We start from the raw sequence: 21,574 nt of genomic DNA, 5'->3' as shown, positions 1-21,574 counted from the left end.
TATGAGCTTTTTCCATTTTCGAAATTGTAAATACTTTGCCGTTTTGTTATATTTTTTAAGAGACCCTTATTTTAAGTTTAGAAAGTAAATTTTGATATTTTAAAGATTATTTTTTTCATGAATATTTGTTAAGAAACTTAAAAAACATGAAAATATTTACGTTATGTGTATAACAATTTTAATAATTTTGAAAGAAGAAAAAGCCTACAAGATGATCGATTAATCGACTATATATGCACGATTAATCTTCCTCTAAATGCGATAATGATCAAGATCGTGTAGATCATGATATATGATTGGATAGTTAGTTTTAAACAAATATATGTATTATTTTAAACTGGTTGAAAATAATTAAACAAATAATTTGGATGTCTCTTCCACGTATTTGTCAAAATAAAATAAAATCATTGAGGAACGACAAGCGGATTCGAAGAAAGGTATTTTTTTCTATCTCAACGCCTAAATAAAATTTCTACCAAACACCTCTCCCGCCAATTTCCGCGGATTTTTCTCCACTCCATTCCGATCTTTCTTCCCCACTTTCTCAATTCCTCACTCCCATGGTACCGATTCTGTCTTCACTGAAGTTTCTTCTTCCATGACTGAATTTTTTTGGACTACTTCTTACTTCTACTCCCTTAATTGAATTGAAGCCCTAGTTCGCTTCTTCAGGTGACTCTTCTTTTACCCTTTTGAAGATTCTTCTTTCTCGATTCTTTACCGACTCGTAATTCTCCCAGTTTCTCTGAATATTGCTTCTACTTCGCCATTTTTTTTTTGAGTTTCTTCCATTTCTTCATGTAAGGTTTTGGACATTATGCCTTCCCTGATTTCGTCCGGCAAGATCCTCCGATTGGAGCTGGAAAATTTCAAATCTTACAAGGGTCATCAAACAATCGGTCCTTTTTATGATTTCACTGCTATAATTGGTCCCAATGGAGCTGGGAAGTCGAATCTCATGGATGCCATAAGCTTCGTGCTAGGTGTACGGAGTGGGCAGCTTCGTGGGGCACAATTGAAGGACTTAATCTACGCTTACGATGACAGGGAGAAGGATCAGAAGGGACGGAGGGCGTTTGTTCGGCTTGTTTATCAGATGGGAAATGGGTCGGAGCTTCAATTTACAAGAACAATCACAAGCGCAGGCGGTAGCGAGTATCGAGTTGACGGAAAGAGTGTCTCATGGGATGAGTATAATTCGAAGCTGAGGTCACTTGGAATACTTGTCAAGGCTCGGAATTTCCTTGTTTTCCAGGTTTACTCTGAAACTTCGGTTCTCATTTTTTTTCTTAATAAAAAGGTTTACTCCAAGCTTTGACATGCTTGTGTAATATATTTCCTTTATTATCGCGGGAGATCGTGATAATTTTAGTTAATTGCTTTTCGTCTAACAATTTTATTTATGAAAAAAAAATAGCTTAATTCAAATAATGTAAGGATATTTTTAATTTTGGAAAAATTTGTTACTCTGTGGAGCCAAATTTATAGATCAATCGGTTTGTAGAGTTATCTCAACAAGGTTGAAAGTTCATTGTTTTACTCTTCTAGTCTCTTACATATTGGCAACTGAAAATGTTGAATTTAGCCATTGAGAAAGACCGAGATCATCAGCTACAGCCTATTAGATAAAGGCAGATTTTTAAGATGCCGGCAGGAATACGGTTCTCTACATGATCATGGAAACAATAATTTTGGGCATAATTAATTTATGAAAATAACAACCATGGGTTAGCCTATAGTCAATTGGAGTCAATAAAGACCATGCAAATGATAAAGGACTTATAGGAAATATGTTCAAGTCATGATAGCCACCTAACTAAGATTTAATATCCTATGGGTTACGAGTTACCTTGACAACTAACTGTAGTGGATTAGAACATTATCTGAGATTAGTTGAAATGCGTACAAGTTGGTCCATACATTCACAAATATAAAGGATTATGAAAATAGTACTATCTAGTACAAATTTAGTATTGGCTTGGAATATTAAATATAAGAGTTAGGGAAAATGAGCTAGCAAACAATTTTTTTTTTTTGCAAATCTGAAGATGACAATTTGAAAAGGAGACCAAGATTAATTGTTTGATGAAATCAACACCTTTCATTGAGAAAAAAATGAAAGAATACAAGGGCATACAAAAATGCCAGCCCAACAAAACAACCCCTTACCAAGATTAATTTATTTGTAATTGTCTTTTTGTGTGGATATAATCAATCTTTGATGGAGAAAATATGAAGGAAGGCCACACAAAAGAAACGAACCCCAGAAAGAGCTAACCGACCTAAAGGAAATGGTTCCAATCAAGCAAAATGAGACCTAGTGGATAATTACAAAAGTTACAACATAACACCAAACACTTATGTAATTACAGCCTTCTTATGATTATTAACAATTTGGAGATCTTCTGGTCTAGTTTTCTGTTGGGATGGGGTTTTCTCTACCCCCGCCTTTAGGATGTGCTTTTTTCTCTTTTGTTGAATTCATTTTTCTGTTTCTTATAATAAAAGTTTTTTTTTTTTAAACGGAGACAAACCTCTTTATTAATAATAATAAATGACACTGATGCTTAAAGTACAAGAGTATTATACTAAGAGAAAAATAAAAAAAATGAGAAAATCATCCAAGCAAACTAAACAAAGATGAACTCGGGCAATACAAAAGGGAAAACGACCAACAAATAATCACAAAGAACAAGCTAATAAAGGGGAATCCAACAGAAAAATTTAAGCTAAACAGAACCAAAACAAAGAGATTTGAATACAAAGCATAACGGAATATCTCTCTCATAAGAAAACCATTCAATTTTTTCACGTAAGGCCTAAAGACAGGCATGAGACCTGACAAGGGACCAAACTTCCTCCAGATTGCTCCAAACCTCAAAATACTCTATTGTTTTTCTATCAAAGGGAAACACAAAATCCAAAAACCCGCCAAAAAGACCATTTTTTGAAAGGGCTAATGCTACAACTCCTCAAACAAAGAACCGAAAAATCTACGCTCACCCATACTAATGCTGAAGGTCGGAAATAAACATAACTATTCTTTTAATACATCTCTTGCGAGAAATTGATATTACAAGGTTATTGGCCAGCCTTGTTTCGTGTAGCACATGGAATGAAATGTGTCATCCTTACAAAGTCCACGCCCATCCAAGGGCCAAAAATGTTGCATATAAGAAAGCCCACCCCACAAGTTCCTGTTTAATACTAAATCAACTTTTCTGAATAGTGTTAAAAGGTCTTCTACTTCCGCCCTTCCTCTGGTTAGTCTTGTGTGGAAGCTCCAAAATCCCTAAAAAGGTGAAGCTCTTCTTGTGGTCCCTTGCATATACTGTAGGAGTTTAATTACTCATGATAAACTTCAGAGGAAGCTTAAGTTGATGGCCCTCTCCCCTTCTATCTGCTGCTAGTGTGGGAAAAATGATGAAACTCTTGATCATCTCTTTCTCCACTATGAGGTTGCCAGTAAGGGTTGGTCCCTTTTGTTTGAAACTTTTGGTTGGACTTGTTGCCTTCTTAAAAAGATTGCCGCTGGATGATAGAAGGCTCAGACTGCCCTGTCTATGGTGACGAGGTACAGTTTAATGAAAGTGTGCTTCTCGCCCCTTCCTTTGGTGCTTATGGAATGAAAGAAATAGCAGTTTTTGAAGATAAGTGTGCTTTAATTCTTTTTGGACGGTTGTGCAGCACACAACTTCTTGGTGGTGTACAAATTACACCAAATTCTTTTTGTAATTATGGCATTTCCATGATTTTTAACAGTGGGAAGGATCTCATTCTCTAATTTTTTTTTTTTTGGGGTGGAGGGTGGGGTTTCTCAACCCCTCACATTTAGTTTGTTCCCTCCTGTGTTTTGGTTGAATGTATTTGTTTCCTACATATAAAAAAAAAAAAAGAAAAGAAAGTCCACAAGCTTCTGTTCTGTTCACAGGTTCAACCTTTTGATTCTGATTCATTTATGTATGCATTTCTTTATTGATGATTCAATCTTGAGACCTACATTTGTTGTATTCCTTGTTAACGAACTTTTTTATTTAGGGCGATGTAGAATCCATTGCATCCAAGAATCCCAAAGAACTTACTGGACTTCTTGAGCAGATCTCTGGATCTGATGATCTGAAGAGGGAATATGAGGAGTATGAAGAGCAGAAAGCCAAAGCTGAAGAAAATTCAGCACTTGTATATCAGAAGAAGAAGACGATTGTGATGGAAAGAAAGCAAAAGAAAGAGCAAAAGGAAGAAGCAGAAAAACACCTCCGTTTGCAAGATCAACTGGTAGGCAACCTGGGGTTCTCTATACATTGAGCATGCTTAATTCATACATTGAACAAGTGTCAAGTGTTCAAACACTTAATGTGTGTCCAACTAAATACATTTGCCCCCTTGCATTGAGATATGTCTTTCGAGATGATTCATTTATAATATCTTTATAAAGTTTTAGGAGTTTGCGGAACTTTCTTTAAATAATTAAATTCTTTCCATGTTTCTTCCTTTCCATTTTTCTGTCTGCAGAGATCTTTGAAGAAAGATTACTTCTTGTGGCAATTATATGTAATAGAAAAGGACATTGTAAAACTTAATGAGGAACTTGAAGCTGAAAGGAGAAATCGTGATGATGTCATGCAACAAATTGATGGTTTTGAACACGAAGCTTTGAAAAAGAGGAAAGAACAAGCAAAATATTTGAAGGAAATTGGTAACTGTGAGAGGAGAATTGCAGAGAGAAGTAATAAGCTTGATAAGAATGTAAGTTTTCCAGTTTTCTTTTGTTGAATTCATTTAAAGGCATTTAGAAATGAATCATTTCGAAAATATAAGTTTGATGCTTATAGCTTTGCTTCTGAGGAACTGGTGTGTAGGACAGTATAAATTGCATTTCTGTTGTAGTTGTGGGCCCCTTTGTTGCTTAATCCTTAATATGGCTAAGAATTACTTCGTTTGAGTGTTGTGGTCATTAATTTTTTACATAACTTGTGTGCTAGGGTTATTCAACAAACATTTCTTATCTTTTTGATTTTATGTTTCTTTATTTTATTTGTATTTTTTTCTTTTATTGCAATGCTTGGCAGCAACCTGAGCTTCTGAAATTGAAAGAAGAAACATCTCGAATAAATTCAAAAATCAAGAGAACTCGAAAAGAACTTGATAAGAAAATAGAACAAAGAAGAAAACATGGTCAGTATATAAAGGAGTTACAAAAGGGCATACAGGATCTCAATGCAAAGCTTGATGATTTACATGAAAAAGGCCGAGACAGTGGTGAAAAACTGCAGTTAGATGACCAAGCGCTGAGGGAATATTGTCGAATGTGAGTCCTCAATCATTTATATTTTATTGTTTTGATAGAAATGCGTCTCTGTTGATACCATTTCCTTACTTTAAAGTTTTTTGTCACTCAGTAGAATCGAGCCTTCACTTTTGAGTATCCTTTAATTGTGCTTCTATAGATTGTACTTGATGTCCTTGATGCTTGTTTGGGAACGTAGTTTCTTATGCATGGTTCATTACATGAGAGTTCTTATTTATACATGTCTAACTTTTTATCCTCATTTCTCATTCGTTTCCCTTTTTTCCTCCCCCTTCACTTGGTGAAGTTTAATGTCTCCCTTTGAGCTTCGATTTCTTTTGTACCCATTCCTTATGCAACATCTTAATTAGTTGGATCCTGTTTCTTCAAGGGTTTTTTTTGGAAGGCTTGACTTTTTGTATGCCATTGTATTCTTTCATTTTATGAAAGCTGTGTTTTCTATAAAGAAAATGAGAAGTTTTTGTTTCCTTTTCAAAAAAGAATAATCCATCTAAGGCAAAAAAGAAAAGAAAAGATAAATTAGGAATTTAAAGCAAAACAAAATTTGTTAGTAATTAAATTTCGAACTTGGCTACTTTGTTACTAAAAGCTGAATTTGTTATTAAAAGGGCTAAATTATACAAAATACCCCTAAATTTTGTACTTTGCATAAAAATACCCCTTAACTTAAAGTTTAAAAAATGCCCTCAAACTTTTTAAAAAGGTTCAAAGTTACCCTTAAACTTTCAAAACTTCAAAAACACCCTTAAACTTGAAAAAACTTAAAAAAAAAAAAACTTTGTTAGTAAAGGAACACAAACTCTTTATACTCATTTAAAAAATATCCTTGAACTTTCATAAGTTGCATTGATTCTCTTAGCCTCAAAAAAAATGTCCACGCCATTAGTATATTGATCAATTGTTTGTTTCAAGCTATTTGAGTTCAAAGAGAACCATTTTTTTTTAATTATTTGTTTATATAATTTAAACAAAGGTCAAATAAAACAAGGAGAGAAGGAGGGGAGAAAAATATAGCAAGTAAAGAAGTCTTAGGTCATACCTTGAAGTAGGAGAGCAGAAATGGAGGAGGGAGATAATGAGGGTAGATAGTAAGAACATTTTGTATTTTTAACTTTTTTTTTTGGTAACAATACTAATGCAACTTTGGAATGTATTGACGTATTTTTCCAAAGAGGTATCAACCGTTTCAGTTTAACATTTTTAGTTCATATATTAACAGTAAGTGTATTTTTAATCCTCTCCCTATTGCTTTTTGTATAACCCTCATGTACTTTGAGCCTTGTCTCTCTATTTATTATTGAGACTCATATCTTAAAAAAAAAACAGTAAGTGTATTTTTGAACTTTTCTGTTTAAGGGTATTTTTGAAATAAAACAGAATGTTTCCATTCAAAACTGATGTTACGGGCATTTTTTAACTCTTTGAAAGTTTAAGGGTATTTTCAAACTTTTGAAAGTTTAGGGTTATTTGTGACACAAAGCACATAATACAAAGTTCAGGTTTTTCTCCCTCTTTCCCTCTCCCCTCAATTCAGCCTAAAAAAAGAGAAGAATTAAAAATTTATAGCAAAACTAAATCTTTTCTATTTTAATTTTTTATATCACTAAAATTCAAACTTTGCTATTTTGTTAAAAAAAGCTAAATTTATTATATATATATATATATATATATATATTTTTTTTGATAAAATAAGAACTTTCATCTAGAAAACCAAACCTCACAAGGGTGTCTATTCCTCTCTTTTAAACCTTGCACTCCAAGCATAGACGTGTGATTCACAAGCTTCAAAATCCCCTCAAATAAGCTTTCACCTAAAACGTTTGATTTCCTGACTTTTGGTTCCAAACCTGTGTGCCAAATGCTCCCTAAAGAATGAGTTTTATTGTTGGAGAACACAAGGGTTTTAAACAGATTTTCAAAACAAAAGAGTGGAACTATGTGAGGACTTGACTGATGATAACATACGGACTGCTATCCAGAAAGCCAGTTGCTTCCCTTATTCAGTATCCAAATTGTGAAGGGAAAGAAATTGAAGAATTTTTCAAAGCAAGCATCTATTTGGGCTTGACAAATTCAAATGGGTTCAAAGTCATCCCAGTGTGTTCTAAAGACTTTTGTTGGAATGCTTTTATGTATCCTTGCTAATTTATTTTGAGTGATTGATTGTTTATATTATTGCTTTATTTTTTGTTCTCTTTTTCACTTCCTCTTGGAGTTTCTAACTTTGAGCATTGATCTCTTTTCATCTCTTCATTGAAATTTTTTGTATCTTGTTAATTTATATATATATATATATATATATATATTTAAAAAAGTTTGAGACGTAACTGATGTTTGGCATATCTTCTTTAAAAGTGACATTTGGTTTTCCTTATATTGTACATTTGCCTTCCCCTTGGCTTTTATTGTAGTTTGTAACTAGTCTCTTGATGTTGCAGCAAGGAGGAGGCTGGGATGAAAACTGCAAAACTAAGAGATGAAAAGGAGGTCTTAGATAGGCAACAACATGCTGATATTGAAGCTCAGAAGAATTTGGAAGAAAACCTTCAACAATTGCATAACAGGGAAAATGAATTGGAGTCACAAGAGGAGCAGATGCGAACAAGACTGAGGAAGATTCTTGATAGTTCAGCTAGGCACAAGGATGATCTTGCAGATCTGAAAAAGGATTTGCATACTATGAAAGATAAGCATCGAGATGTCAGGTTAAATATTATAACTGTTTCTTTTATACTGACAATGAAATTTATTAAAATATTCTCAAGCTCTGGTCACTGGTTGGTTATATTGCTTCTATTGCATGCTTTTAAGGTTGTCATTTATTACATACATATTTAGTTAGCAGAGTTTAACTGAATGTCACACAAAAAAATCTTATAATTAGTTTTTAACTTGAACCAGGAGTAAATATGAAAACCTGAAGTCAAGAATTGGAGAAATTGAAAACCAACTGCGTGAATTGAAGGCTGATAGATATGAAAATGAAAGAGACGCTAAATTATCTCAAGCTGTTGAAACTTTGAAACGGCTGTTTCAAGGAGTTCACGGTCGCATGACTGATCTTTGTCGTCCACTACAGAAGAAGTACAACCTGGCTGTTACTGTTGCAATGGGTAAATTTATGGATGCCGTGGTGGTTCAGGATGAACATACAGGAAAAGAATGTATAAAGGTACATATTCCAGTCCCTCTCCTCTTTGGTTGCCCCTAAACATAACATGGTAACCATTTTATTTGCTTGGTCAGCAAACTTTCTTCTTTTTTATTTCTTTTTGAAAGGAAGAAACTACTTTTCATTGATAGGATGAAAAGAGGCTAATGCTCAACTTACAATAAAACATAAAGGAACAATAATATAAACTTGAACAAGAAGAATACAAACAATGGTCAATGGCAATTCGAATAGATAGAAAATGTTAAACTTATTCAAAGAACATAAAAGCCCTCTAATTCAAACATCTTCCTGTTTAAAACTAGAACATAGGTTAGAAAGAGCACCAAATGAATGTACTAAGTCTTGCAACTCCATAACAATCGAGCCACGTGAGTGATTTTTCATAAAAGATTCTTTGGTTCCTTTCAAACCAAATTTTCAGCGAGCAAATCTTTGACCACAATAAGCCAATGAGCGTTTATAATAGGACTTCCCTATATTTTTATAGCATTCTTCTTGAAAGTGTTGAATGATATATAATTAAATTCGCCTTCACCCATCAACTTAAGCCTTTGGGTCAAATGGTGATTTAAGATGGTATCGGAGCAGTGTGGTCCATGATGTCATGTGTTCATACCTTGTAATATTGTTTCCTCCCCAATTGAAATTGGTTTTCACTTGTTGGGCCTTTCACATATCAAGTCCACAAGTGAATTGAGTGTTATGATATAATGTTAAATTTACCTTCACCTACTAGCTTAAGTTTTTGGGTTGGCTGGTAATTTAAGATGGTATCAAAGCAGGTGGTCCAGGGAGGTTCTATGTTCAAGCCTTGCATTGTTGTTTCCTCTCCCAATTAATATTTTGAAAAGGAAACAAATCTCTTTATTAGATATTATTAAACCACCAATTCACTCAAAAGCTTTAGCTAGTGGTTGAAGGCAAATTTAATTATTTATCACTTACACTCCCCCCCACTTGTGGACTTGAAATATTTGAAAGGCCCAACAAGTGGAAATCAATTTTAATTGGGGAAGAAACGACAATGCAGGGGCTTGAACACAGACCTCTCTGGACCACCTTCTCTGACACCATATTAAACTACCGATTCATCTAAAAGCTTAAGCTAGTGGTTGATGGAAAATTTAATTATATGTCACTAACAGATATAAAACAATAAAGACTCTATGTACATGAGGGATATACAACGAGCAATAAACTATAAAACTATAAAACTAAGGATCAGTAGGCGTACTGGGACATCTCAACTAGATTGACACCCCCCTAGCGCTATCATCATGTCCAAGAAACTACAGCTAGATTGACTCCACTTTTTCTTATCCATAGCTACTAAATGGAAGATGGTAAGGATGCTCTCTCCTCTCTCTTTATTGACCATTGCTCTGTCAGTTGTACCATCTTCTCCGATCAAATTCAACTACTTTTCTTCCTAAGTTTAGATTCATTATCTTCTTCTCCATTTTATCTCATTTTCTCTTAGTAGAATGGAAATCAAAAGTTAGTGTTCAGGAATTCATACTATTGTATTTGGTGTGATGAGAGTGGTATCTTCTTGGAAAATTTATCTCAAAAGCGAAAACATAACCCTTTTTTTCTCTTCTTTTCGTTGACTTGAGGATAGTCTGGTTGACTTGAGGATAGTCTGGTAGAGTTGATGCATTTTCCCATAGATAGTGGCAGATCTATGAAGGGGCCAAAATGATGATGTTATATGTTATCGATTTTCTTTAAATATTAAAAAATTGTAGTTATATTTAATAGATACTATTTGTTCAATAAAGACCAATAGGTTGATATTGCTTCAGTGGTGAGTAGGGGGCATCATTTTCCTGCTGGTGTGCACTGGTCCAGGATTCCAGAAATGTATGATAAAGTCAACTTCTTCACTGATATTTTATTTTAGTGTACAGGTTCTGTGTTTAAACACAAACCAGTTGGAGGTCGTAGAAACTAATCAACAACTACAGGGACAATTAGGTAAAAGATCTCTAATAATGGTGTGGTAAGTTTTAACAAATTTGGATATTTCAGAAATAGTTTCTTATCGGGGGGGATTAGGTTGCTTAGGTCCAAAAGATTGTCCAAGTGAAAGTAGGCAAACAAGTGCAAAAATGCTCTCTTCTCCTCTTTACTCGGGCTTCCTTTCCATCAGTTTTTGGGTTTTCAAGAATCTGTCTTACCATTTCTGCTCCTTCCTCTTCCATGCCTTTTAGTCCTTAAAATCATCTACTCCCTCATTTTAGTCTTTAAAATCTTGAGTACTCCTTTATTTGCATAGCTCTACCATTATTGATAAATGTAGTTGCTGTTGAAGACGTAAAGACATTTACTAATGCCCTATTCCTAACTTGCAAGGAAACTTTTGGTGAAAGTGGAATTCTTCTTTGTTTTTCCAAACAAACATATGACATCCATTTAGAATTAATATTTTGTCTAGGTAATTATCCAGTTTTCTTTATTACTTTTTTTTAATCTAGCAATTATATTCGAGTTTTATTTTACTTGATTTGAGCCACTTTCCCTCTTTTTCCCTCTGTTTTTTAGTTTGGATTTTTTGTGGAATTTTTTTATGTCCTTTTATTCTTTTATTTTATTTAATAAAGTTAGGTTGTTCATAGCAAAAAAATAAAATAAAAATAAAAATAAAAGGTTAAATACAAAGTGCGAATCATGCAATAGCAGGAAGGATACAAAAAAGTTCTGATTGAGAAGTTTCACAAATAGAATGAAAATCTTCTACACGTTCTTGAAAATTTGTGGTATTCCCTTTCTCTCTTATTTTGTATTTGTTTTTACCTTAGATGATAATTTTTCCTTGATTCCTATGCTTTTGAACTTTTTGTACTCAACACGCCTGGCACTGTTATCAAATTTTTTCAGTTTTGATACTAGGGGTTTGAGGTGCTTTATATGTAAATGCATGCTTTTTCTGGCTGTCATGCAGTATTTGAAAGAACAAAGGCTTCCTCCTCAGACATTCATACCTCTTCAGTCTGTTCGTGTAAAGTCCATCGATGAGAGACTACGACGTGATTCAAGTAGTAGTGTGAAGCTGGTGTATGATGTTATCCGATATCCTTCTATGATTCTATTACTTGGACACTAGAGGAGAAACGCTTGTTACTTTCCTATTTTATCGTCCATGTTCTCTCTGGTTTATGTTTGAGAATCTTTTTCACAAACGTAAAGGGTACATAGCCATATCTTCAGTTAAACATATATGGTGTTCCATATAATAATTGAATGAGAAAATGATCTTTACCTTGGTACATAGCTATGTGTTCAGTTAAAGATATATGATGTTACATATAATTATTAAATGAGAAAATAACCTTTACGTTGGTACGTAGTTCAATTTTAACCAACTGGGGAGAATTATTCTAACTTCAAACTCTCATTTCATGAAATTTTAACTTTAAACCCCTCTGCCCTTTTTAACTCTTCATTTGTACCACAGTTAAGATATGTTGTTGTAGTCTATGGTCTCGGCTTAGCCACTTTAATTTTGGAGTTCTTGAGTTTTGCTTTAAAAACTTCCATGTTGATTAGAGGAGTGATCTTTGTATCTTGATTCCTTACCCTCCCGATGGTTTTTCTTTTAATCATTTTTTCTATCTTCTATGTATTCTTTGCCTAGTTGATCTTGCCTGAGAAAGTAAAACCTTAGTGATCTGAGTCTTCATTGTGAGTTTGCCACTAAGGCCTGGGATCTTCTGTTAAAAACTTTTGGGCTGGAATGCTGCCTCCCTAACAGAGTTGACAATTGGATGGTTGATGGGCTGGATAGCTTTGCCTTTGGTGGCAAAGGGAAAATCATATGGAAATGTGCTACTCGCTTGCTCTTATGGTGCATATGGAAGAAAAGAAATAGAAGAATCTTTGAAGATAAGTATGCTCATTTTGACTTTTTTTGGACGGTTGTTCAACACACAACCTCTTGGTGGTTTACAAAGTACACCAAATTCTTTTGTAATTACAGCCTATCCATGATTTTGAACAATTGAAAGCTTTTCTACACTAGTTTTTTGGGGATGGGTTTTCTCTACACCTTGCCCTTAGGTTGTTGTCTTTTGATCCATGTCAGTTTCATATAAAAAAAAATCTTCAAAACCCGTCTTTTAGTATCTAAAAATTTGGTGGTAAGTGAACAATTTGCTTCTTTCAAGCTTGGTTTTGGATTTCTAATCTCACTTTGGAATGAAACATGGTTGGATACTTCAACCCTTAGCCAAAGACTTTCTCGGTTATATGGAGTGCTCTATTGACAATTAGTTTGGTTGCATTTCTTTGCGTTGGACAACGTCTTGTGATCGGTATCACCAAGAGTTTCCCGATCTTCCATCAACAACAGTTAATGTTGGCCCAAATCATTGCTTTGATACCAAATTGATGTAAGAAGTAGCCTCAAAGATTAATCCTCCTAGAATCAAGATCGTGAATCTCTTGTTGGAATGATATTGTGTTTCATACAAGAGGGAAATTTTCCTATTTATAGAGTTTATTACAAGTGAAGGTGATGTTATTATTTTAGATCTAAGTAATTCGAGTTAACCGAGAATATTACCCAATTAATCTCATTCTTCATCGACTATGTTCTGCCTTGCAATCAAATTGCTCACGTTCTCACCAAAGCCTCGTAGAGGAGAAATCTTGATGAATTCAAAACCAACCTGGAATTGTATTCTATTATACAACCGAGCTTGAAGGGGAGTGTAGGTTTGCGTATAGTAGAGTTGCCTTATTTTTTTAATTATTATTTTTAGATGCCCTTTCCTTTAGTTATTAGTTCCCTTACCTGGAATTTCTCTAGTATTATATTTACCCATTGTTGGGTACTTCTCAGTAATAAGAGAGAAAATATAATATTTCTCTAAAAGAAATGGATATCCATTATCTGACGTTTGATTTCTGCTTTTTATTGTGCACGTGTAATTCTATAATGCTAGTGGGTAATAGGCGAGAAGATCTATGGATGTTTATGCTTAAGAATCACATTCTGTGGTTTGAAATTGGAGAAGGCAATTTTGTATGCTTAACTATCACACTTTTGATCCGACATTAGAGAAGGCAATTATATTTGCTGTGGGGAATACTCTAGTTTGTGACAACCTTGAGGAAGCCAAGGCTCTAAGCTGGAGTGGAGAAAGACATAAAGGTACTTTTAGTCAGTTTTAAATTATTTTTGCAGAGCTCCATCAGGTTTATCTTATGGCTGCTTTGTTTATGCGTGAACTAGTTGTAACTGTTGATGGTATCCTGCTCACGAAATCTGGCACAATGACTGGAGGTATCAGTGGTGGCATGGAAGCAAGGTCAAACAAATGGGACGATAAAAAGATTGAAGGTACTCAAACCATTCAATGATTAACGTTTTTTTGGAACTTTCTATTTTGAGCCTTAGCCTCTTTTCAGTTATCCAATGAAAACTTTTGTTATCGTTTAAAGAAAAGTGTTTTTGAAACTTTGCCATTTATTGCTGCCGTAATGTAGGTCTTAAGAAAAAGAAGGAGCAGTATGAATCAGAGCTAGATGAACTTGGATCAATTAGAGAGATGCACCTTAAGGAGTCTGAAGCATCTGGGAGGATTAGTGGACTCGAGAAAAAGATTCAGTATGCCGAGATTGAGAAGGTGATTACCTGAAAAATATTTCTATTTTATATTGCGCTTCCATGTGGATAGTAATATGCCCTTTTTCTCTAACATACTGGGCTCCCTCACAGTGTAAAAATTTCTCTCCCTTTGGGTTTGGTTATCCTTTCATTTTATATCTCTCTTTGCTTTCTGTATAGCTCGTTTGTCGATACTTAGCAATGAAATATCTATTTAATTAATTGTGACAAACATTGAAACAGAAACTGACAAGGTGCTATCAAAGTATATGAATTGCATGAGATATGTAGGTGCTATCAAAGTTAAAATCCAGCTAGGAATTTGTTCTTTAACAGAACTCCAAATGAACATCCAGATATCTGCATATTCCCTTAAACTCTAGATCACAGATGTTCAAGTTCAGTTCCTGATTATGGTTGTTAATCGTATGAATTCAGAAGGCTTTCTATGTAGTTATTTTGAAAACATTTAAAATTATTTTACTAAATCATTAGAAGATTTGGTTTTCTAGGAATATTAGACGAAGAATTTTAGGATAGGAATAAACCAGCGTCTTTCTTGGTTTGACAAAATTGAGTCAGCATGTCTAAAGTCATCTTCTTGGTGATCTCTCTCAAATACTTTTTCTTGATTTTCTTGATAGGACGTTTGTCTTAATTAGCATGGACTTATTTCTCGGTTATCCCCTTTATTACATTTGTTTGTTTACTTTTATTTTTTAAAAAAATCAGAAACAAAACTGTTAATTGAAATAATGAAGTGAGTCAAATGTTAACGAAAGAGGATACCAAGCATAAAGCTATCAACAACCTGCCAGAACAATAAGAAAAAATCAAAACTAGACCAACATGACTAATAAAAAAGAAGATAACAGCTTTACAAGAAATGAGACTTCTTCTAGGACAACTTGAAATCTGAAGAAACCAAAATCCCCGTTTCTTTTTTTTTTTAAAAGGAGACATTTATTGATACTCAAAGTACAAGAGATATATACTAAGAGTACAAAAATAGAGGCCTAGGGATCAAGGGACGCACTTGGACCAAAAACCCCTTAACACCCTCATCATTTCCAATCAAGAAACTAGTATCCCAAAGGAATTCATAAATAAATAAATGCATCCATATGTTAAAAAACAGAAACTCCATTAAGAAAACAAAAAACCAGAAATGGAAAAACAAAAAGCCTTAAGTTCTCTCCTCTCTCCTCCCCTTTTCCGTAGCCGGTTTCTTCAACAAACTTTTCCAGTGAGTCTCATAGCTCAGCATGGAGGTTGTCAGTTGCGAAATCTATCGGTTACATTACTGCATTTGGAAAGAGGAAGATAGTTGTTTCATTAAAGATGTGGAAGCCTACACAAGTATTTCTTTATTAACATGGCTCCTGCCTTGTTAGATGGGAAAAGATTCTCAAATCCCAAGCTCAGGGTGGCCTTGGTCTACAGAGACTCTCAGACAAGAACTAGACTCTATTGGCCAAATGGATTTGGTGGTACTATCATGAGGATGTGGCTCTATGGAAAGGGGTGATTGATGCCAAGTACGAGGCATCTCCCCTTGACTCATGGCCCAATCTATCTGGTAGGACTCCGTTTCAGAATATCAAGAATACCAATTCCTTCTTTATTTCAGAAATATCTAACACTCAGAATTGATGAGATATCAATTCTCTTACAATCTCTTGATCTTGCATCTCAAGATTCAAGTACAGATTTACTCTAAATTTTTTCATATCTTCTTCCCGCCTGTGAGCATCTATTTATACACAAAGTTTACTGACTTCTTCTTAACACATTTAACATGTATTTTCTAACTAATCTGCTAACCTCTTTCCTTAACTAATTCTGTTACTTATTATTGTTTATTATTTTTATTTCTTCTTTGGTAAACTAACTTGATTGGGGTCTAACATTACTTCCCCCTTTTAGATTCACCTTGTCCTCAAGGTGTAGATTAGGATACCGCTTGCTTATTTCATCATAGTCTTCCCAGGAAGCTTCATAGTCCTGTAGGTTCTGCCAAGCAATTAGCACTTCCCATTTCCCATATTTGTCTAATCTATAGTCGCGCACTTCTTCCGGTTGAGATTGCCATTCAAACTTCTCTGTCACGTTTTGTAGCGTAGGCAACACATTCGTCTGATTACTCACAAATTTTCTTAATTGAGAGACATGGAAAACAGGATGAATAGTCGCATCCGTTGGTAATTCCAATCTGTAGGCTACCTCACCAATTCTTTCCAAAATTTTGTAAGGTCCAAAATACCGAGATGATAACTTCTCATTCCTTTTACTTCGCAAAGTGGTTTGTCGATATGGACGTATCTTAAGCAACACCAATTCATCAATCTGGAACTCAACATGTCGCCTTTTTCGGTCAGCATATAATTTCATTTGTTGTTGTGCTAGCAACAAATGTTCCCGTAATGCATCTAATGCCACATCTCGTTCTTTCAACTGTTCATCTACCAAAGAATTTGAAGTCCTTCTTTCTCCGTAAGATAACAAGGTTGGAGGTTTACGTCCGTACACCACTTGGAACGGGGACATATCAAGCGCTTTCTGATAAGTGGTATTGTACCAATATTCAGCCCAAGGTAGCCATAAAATCCATTCCCTTGGGACGTTCACTACAGAAACATCTAAGATAAGTTTCCAGGCCCCTGTTTACCACTTCCGTTTGTCCGTCGGTCTGTGGATGATATGCTGTGCTTTTCCTGAGTTTAGTACCTGCCATTTTGAACATTTCATTCCAGAAATGGCTGAGAAATACCTTGTCCCGGTCGGAGACAATGGAGGAAGGAAATCCGTGCAGTCGGACTATTTCTTTCACAAAAATCTCTGCTACTGACTTGGCTGTGTAAGGATGTTTAAGGGCCAAAAAATGACTATTTGCTGAGCCGATCTACTACAACGAGTATTACATCACATCCCTTTGCTTTAGGTAGACCATCAATGAAGTCCATCGAGATGTCGCTCCAAACTTGATGAGGTATTTCAAGTGGTATTAACAGTCTGGCTGGTGATAGAGCTAAGCTTTTGTTACGTTGGCAAGTTATGCAGGACTCACAGTGTTTTTTGACATCCGATTTCATCCCTTCCCAATATAGTTCACTTGCTAGTCTTTTATATGTTCTTAGGAACCCCGAGTGTCCTCCTACTACTGAGTCATGAAAAGTGTTTAACATGGCTGGAATTAAGGACGAAGTTTTGGAGATTACCAGTCGATTTTTGTAATGCAAGTGGCCATTCTTCAACGTAAATTTACTGGTTTGAGCTTCGTCTTCTTCGTTTAAATTTGCTATTACTTTCTTTAACTTCTCATCTTTTTCCACCTTTTCTTTTATGACTTGCAAATCCACCAAATACGGAGGTCTTCTCGATAAGGCATCGGCTGCCTTATTTTCTAAGCCTGGTTTATAAACCACTTCAAACGAATATCCCAGTAATTTAGATAGCCACTTTTGATATTGTGGTTGGATAACCCTCTGTTTCAGCAAGAAATTTAGTGATTTCTGATCTGTTTTTACAATGAATTTTGCCCCAAGTAGATATGGTCTCCATCTTTGTACGGATAGTACAACAGCCATCAACTCGCGTTCATATACAGGTCGAACTCTATCGCTCATGGATAGTGTATGGCTATAGAAGGCAATGAGTCTCTTTGATTGAACTAACACGGCTCCCACTCCAAAACCGGATGCATCTGTTTCTATTTCAAAAGGAAGTTCAAAGTTGGGTAAGGCCAATGTTGGTAGGGACATCATTGCAGACTTCAATTTTAGAAATGCTTTTTCAGATTCTTCATTCCATTTAAACCCACCCTTTTTGAGGAGTTGAGTTAAAGGGGCAGCTATTGATCCATAATGTTGGACGAACCTCCTATAGTAGCCTGTTAATCCAAGGAATCCCCGGACTTCTCTTATGTTTGTTGGGCATGGACAATCCGCAACTGCTTTGATTTTTTCAGAATCTACTTCTACTCCTTCCCCTGATATGATGTGCCTCAAGTATTCGATCTTCTTCTGGCCAAAGTTACACTTTTTTTATTGGCAAATAGGGTATGTCTTCTCAATGTAAGGAAGACCTTTTCAATATGCTCTACGTGGTCTTTCTCATTCTTGCTGTAGATCAGGATATCATCGAAGAAGACCAAAACAAATTTTCTCAAAAATGGTCTAAAGATGTTGTTCATCAAGGCTTGAAAAGTGGCAGGGGCGTTGGTTAATCCAAACGGCATAACAAGGAACTCGTAATGGCCTTCATGAGTGCGAAAAGTCGTTTTTGGAATATCCTTGTCAACCATTCTTATTTGATGATATCCTGACTTGAGGTCTATTTTTTAGAACACCGTTGCACCATTTAGCTCATCAAATAGTTCTTCAACCACTGGTATTAGGAACTTGTCTGGAATTGTAGCGTTATTTACTGCACGGTAATCGACACAGAAACGCCAACTACCATCTTTCTTTTTAACTAACAGTACTGGACTTGAAAAGGGGCTGTTACTTGGCCTAATAATCCCTGAAGTTAGCATTTCTTCTACTAGCCTTTCCATTTCCGATTTCTGTTGAAACCCATATCTATAGGGTCTAACGTTTATTGGGTTAGTCCCTTCTTTGAGATGTATTTGATGTTCAATTCTTCTTCTTGGTAGGAGCTTTTCCGGCCAGTCAAACACATCTCCAAATTGTTTCAGCATGTTCTGCAGGGGTTCAGCTTCAATGGTCACAATTGCTGCATCAATCTTCTCACTTTCTTTATAAACTTGTATTGCTCTACATTCGATCAAAAATCCTTCATCTTGATCAAGCGAAGTTTTAAACATACTTTTGAGACTGATTCGTGATTTAGTAAGGCTAGGGTCCCCCTTTTATTGAGATCTGTTTCCCTTCGCTAGAAAATGTGAGTGTAAGGTTTTTCCAATCAACTACTGTTACTCCAAGTGAATGAAGCCATTGCATACCCAGCACAACATCAACCTCTCCGAGTTCTAACGGCAGAAATTCTTCCTTCACCTTCCAATTCGTTAATTGAATTTCTACATTTTCACACACTCCTTTACCTTGTATCGTTGTTCCCGATCCTAGTATAACGCCATAGTGAGCAGTCTCCTTGATCGGCAATTGTAGTGAATCTACTAATTTCTCAGAAATAAAATTGTGAGTGGCCCCACAATCTATGAGAATGATTACCTCTTTCTCTTGAAGCTTTCCTTTAACTTTCATTGTGCCAGGATCTTTAATCCAACGACCGAGTTTAAGGACAATTCTGCAAAAGTCTTCTGTTCTTCCTCTACTTGCAGTAGTGCTAGTGTTTTTTCTTCGGCAGTATTTTCTTCAATTATTTCATATTCCTCGCCTTCTTTTATCACAACAAACATCTTCAACTCGCGTAGTTCTTTCATTTTGCATTTATGATCAGCCGATTATTTTTCGTTGCATCTAAAACAGAGTCCTTTTTCTTTTCGAGCTTGGAATTCTGCGTCGTGTAATCTTCTTGAGTTGGTGTCTTTACGGATTTCGGTATTATTGGAGCTTCTTAGAGTGATGGTTCGCATTGGGAAGGTGACGTTCGCTTTGTTATCGTTGATAGTGTTTGTCGTTCCTCTGCTATTTGTTGTATTTTGCGGAAGGTATTTCCCGCCCGCGAAGCTATTCAAATTGGCTTCGTTTCGTATGATCTCTCTATTCTCAACCAGTTGCGCGACTTCCATCATTTCGGCCAATCCTTTTGGTCGACAAAGTATCACCTCTGCTCTTATCCATGGGAACAAGCCATTCATGAAGGTGTCTTCGACAACAGGATCTGGGACGTCACTCAATGGCGCGACGAGTTTATTGAACAAGTTCCGATACTCATCGACTGTAGTTTCTTGTTTGACTCGTAAGAATTTTCCTAATACCGTTCCATCCCTGCTCGATCTGAATCTTACTAATAATCTTTCCTTCAGGTTTGACCAGCTAATGAATTTCTCCCTTTCTTCTTGAGATCGGTACCAATTGAAGGCAGGACCATCGAAACTAATTGTGGAAACAAGCATTTTCTCAGAATCGGAAAGTTTATGAATCTGAAAGTACCTTTCAGCGCGGAAGAGCCATGAGTCTGGGTCTTCTCCGGCGAACACGGGCATTTCGACCTTCTTGAATTTATTCCGGTCCGGCGTAGCTTCTTCAGTCTCTGTTTTTCCTTCGTTTCGGTCGTCAGAGTTATTTCGGCCCGATATGGCCGATTTGCTGGAGGTTGCTTCTTTCTCTTTTCCTTTATTTGTCACAGACATGTGCGCATTGGGTTCCTCATTGCGTTCACCGGTTGTGGTACGATCTTTGGCTATGGTTTCCATTATCATCAGCAACATCTGCTCTTGCTTATCTGACTGAGATTGCATCGTCTGCATATTCTTCGCAATGTCGTTCAGACTTAGTTCGATGATCGGCATCTTCCCGAGTTCTTTCTTCATCAGTGCTATTTCTTGATCGATTACTTCAAGTCTTTCCTCAATCCTGGTTTGTACCATTTTGTCGGATCACGGCTCTGATACCAATTTGATAGGACTCCGTTTCAGAATATCAAGAATACCAATTCCTTCTTTATTTCAGAAATATCTAACACTCAGAATTGATGAGATATCAATTCTCTTACAATCTCTTGATCTTGCTTCTCAAGATTCAAGTACAGATTTACTCTAAATTTTTTCATATCTTCTTCCCGCCTGTGAGCATCTATTTATACACAAAGTTTACTGACTTCTTCTTAACACATTTAACATGTGTTTTCTAACTAATCTGCTAACCTCTTTCCTTAACTAACTCTGTTACTTATTATTGTTTATTATTTTTATTTCTTCTTTGGTAAACTAACTTGATTGGGGATCTAACACTATCCTTCCCGATCTACACTAGAGGTCCATGGAAAAATATTCTGAACTTTAAATGTCTTGTCAAAGATAAAACCAAAATCACCATTGGCAATGGAAGAATTACATCCTTTTGGGACGATAGATGGATCAACTCTTCATCTCTAAAGGAGCTATATCCCGGACTATATCAGTTATCCACACAAAAAGGATCTCCAGTTTGCGAATTTTGGCATCCTATTCAGGGTGGTCACCCATTTTTCAAAGAAATTTAAAAGACAGATGAGATATCTGACTGGCTTAATCTCATGAACAACCTTCAAGACACTCATCTCTCTTAGTCCAAAGATAGATGGATCTGGGAGCTTGATACCAAAGGTTAATTCTCTACCAAATCCCTAGCCTTCAATATGGGATTAATCTAGAATATTCCCGAACACGTGCTCAACAATGTCATTTGGAGTGATTTCTACCCAAAAAAGATTAAGTTCTTTCATATGGGAGACCAGTCATTCCACCATCAACACATTGGAAAAGCTACAAATATGACACCCCTACAAAGTTACTCCACATTGCTGCCCCACCTGTTTAGCCGGACCAGACTCTTTAAATCATCTTTTTCTGCAC

General features: G+C 35.7%; 1 protein-coding gene across 1 annotated transcript in view; it reads left to right on the top strand.

The window, feature by feature from the left end:
* The first annotated feature begins 406 nt into the window (after nucleotides 1–406).
* Nucleotides 407–21,574, top strand: part of LOC103489726 (structural maintenance of chromosomes protein 1) — a 36,946-nt gene continuing 15,778 nt past the window's right edge. Inside the window, exons 1-11 of the mRNA XM_008449010.3 lie at nucleotides 407–672; nucleotides 806–1,255; nucleotides 4,039–4,275; nucleotides 4,513–4,746; nucleotides 5,070–5,308; nucleotides 7,747–8,013; nucleotides 8,210–8,480; nucleotides 11,428–11,555; nucleotides 13,529–13,638; nucleotides 13,720–13,827; nucleotides 13,974–14,113. Coding sequence (XP_008447232.1) covers nucleotides 818–1,255; nucleotides 4,039–4,275; nucleotides 4,513–4,746; nucleotides 5,070–5,308; nucleotides 7,747–8,013; nucleotides 8,210–8,480; nucleotides 11,428–11,555; nucleotides 13,529–13,638; nucleotides 13,720–13,827; nucleotides 13,974–14,113 — 2,172 coding nt within the window. The 5' untranslated portion in view covers nucleotides 407–672; nucleotides 806–817. The remainder of the gene's footprint in view (nucleotides 673–805; nucleotides 1,256–4,038; nucleotides 4,276–4,512; nucleotides 4,747–5,069; nucleotides 5,309–7,746; nucleotides 8,014–8,209; nucleotides 8,481–11,427; nucleotides 11,556–13,528; nucleotides 13,639–13,719; nucleotides 13,828–13,973; nucleotides 14,114–21,574) is intronic.

This window comes from Cucumis melo, chromosome 1 (assembly GCF_025177605.1).
Source record: "Cucumis melo cultivar AY chromosome 1, USDA_Cmelo_AY_1.0, whole genome shotgun sequence".
Lineage (NCBI taxonomy): Eukaryota > Viridiplantae > Streptophyta > Magnoliopsida > Cucurbitales > Cucurbitaceae > Cucumis > Cucumis melo.
This window is presented reverse-complemented; position numbering and strand designations above follow the sequence as displayed.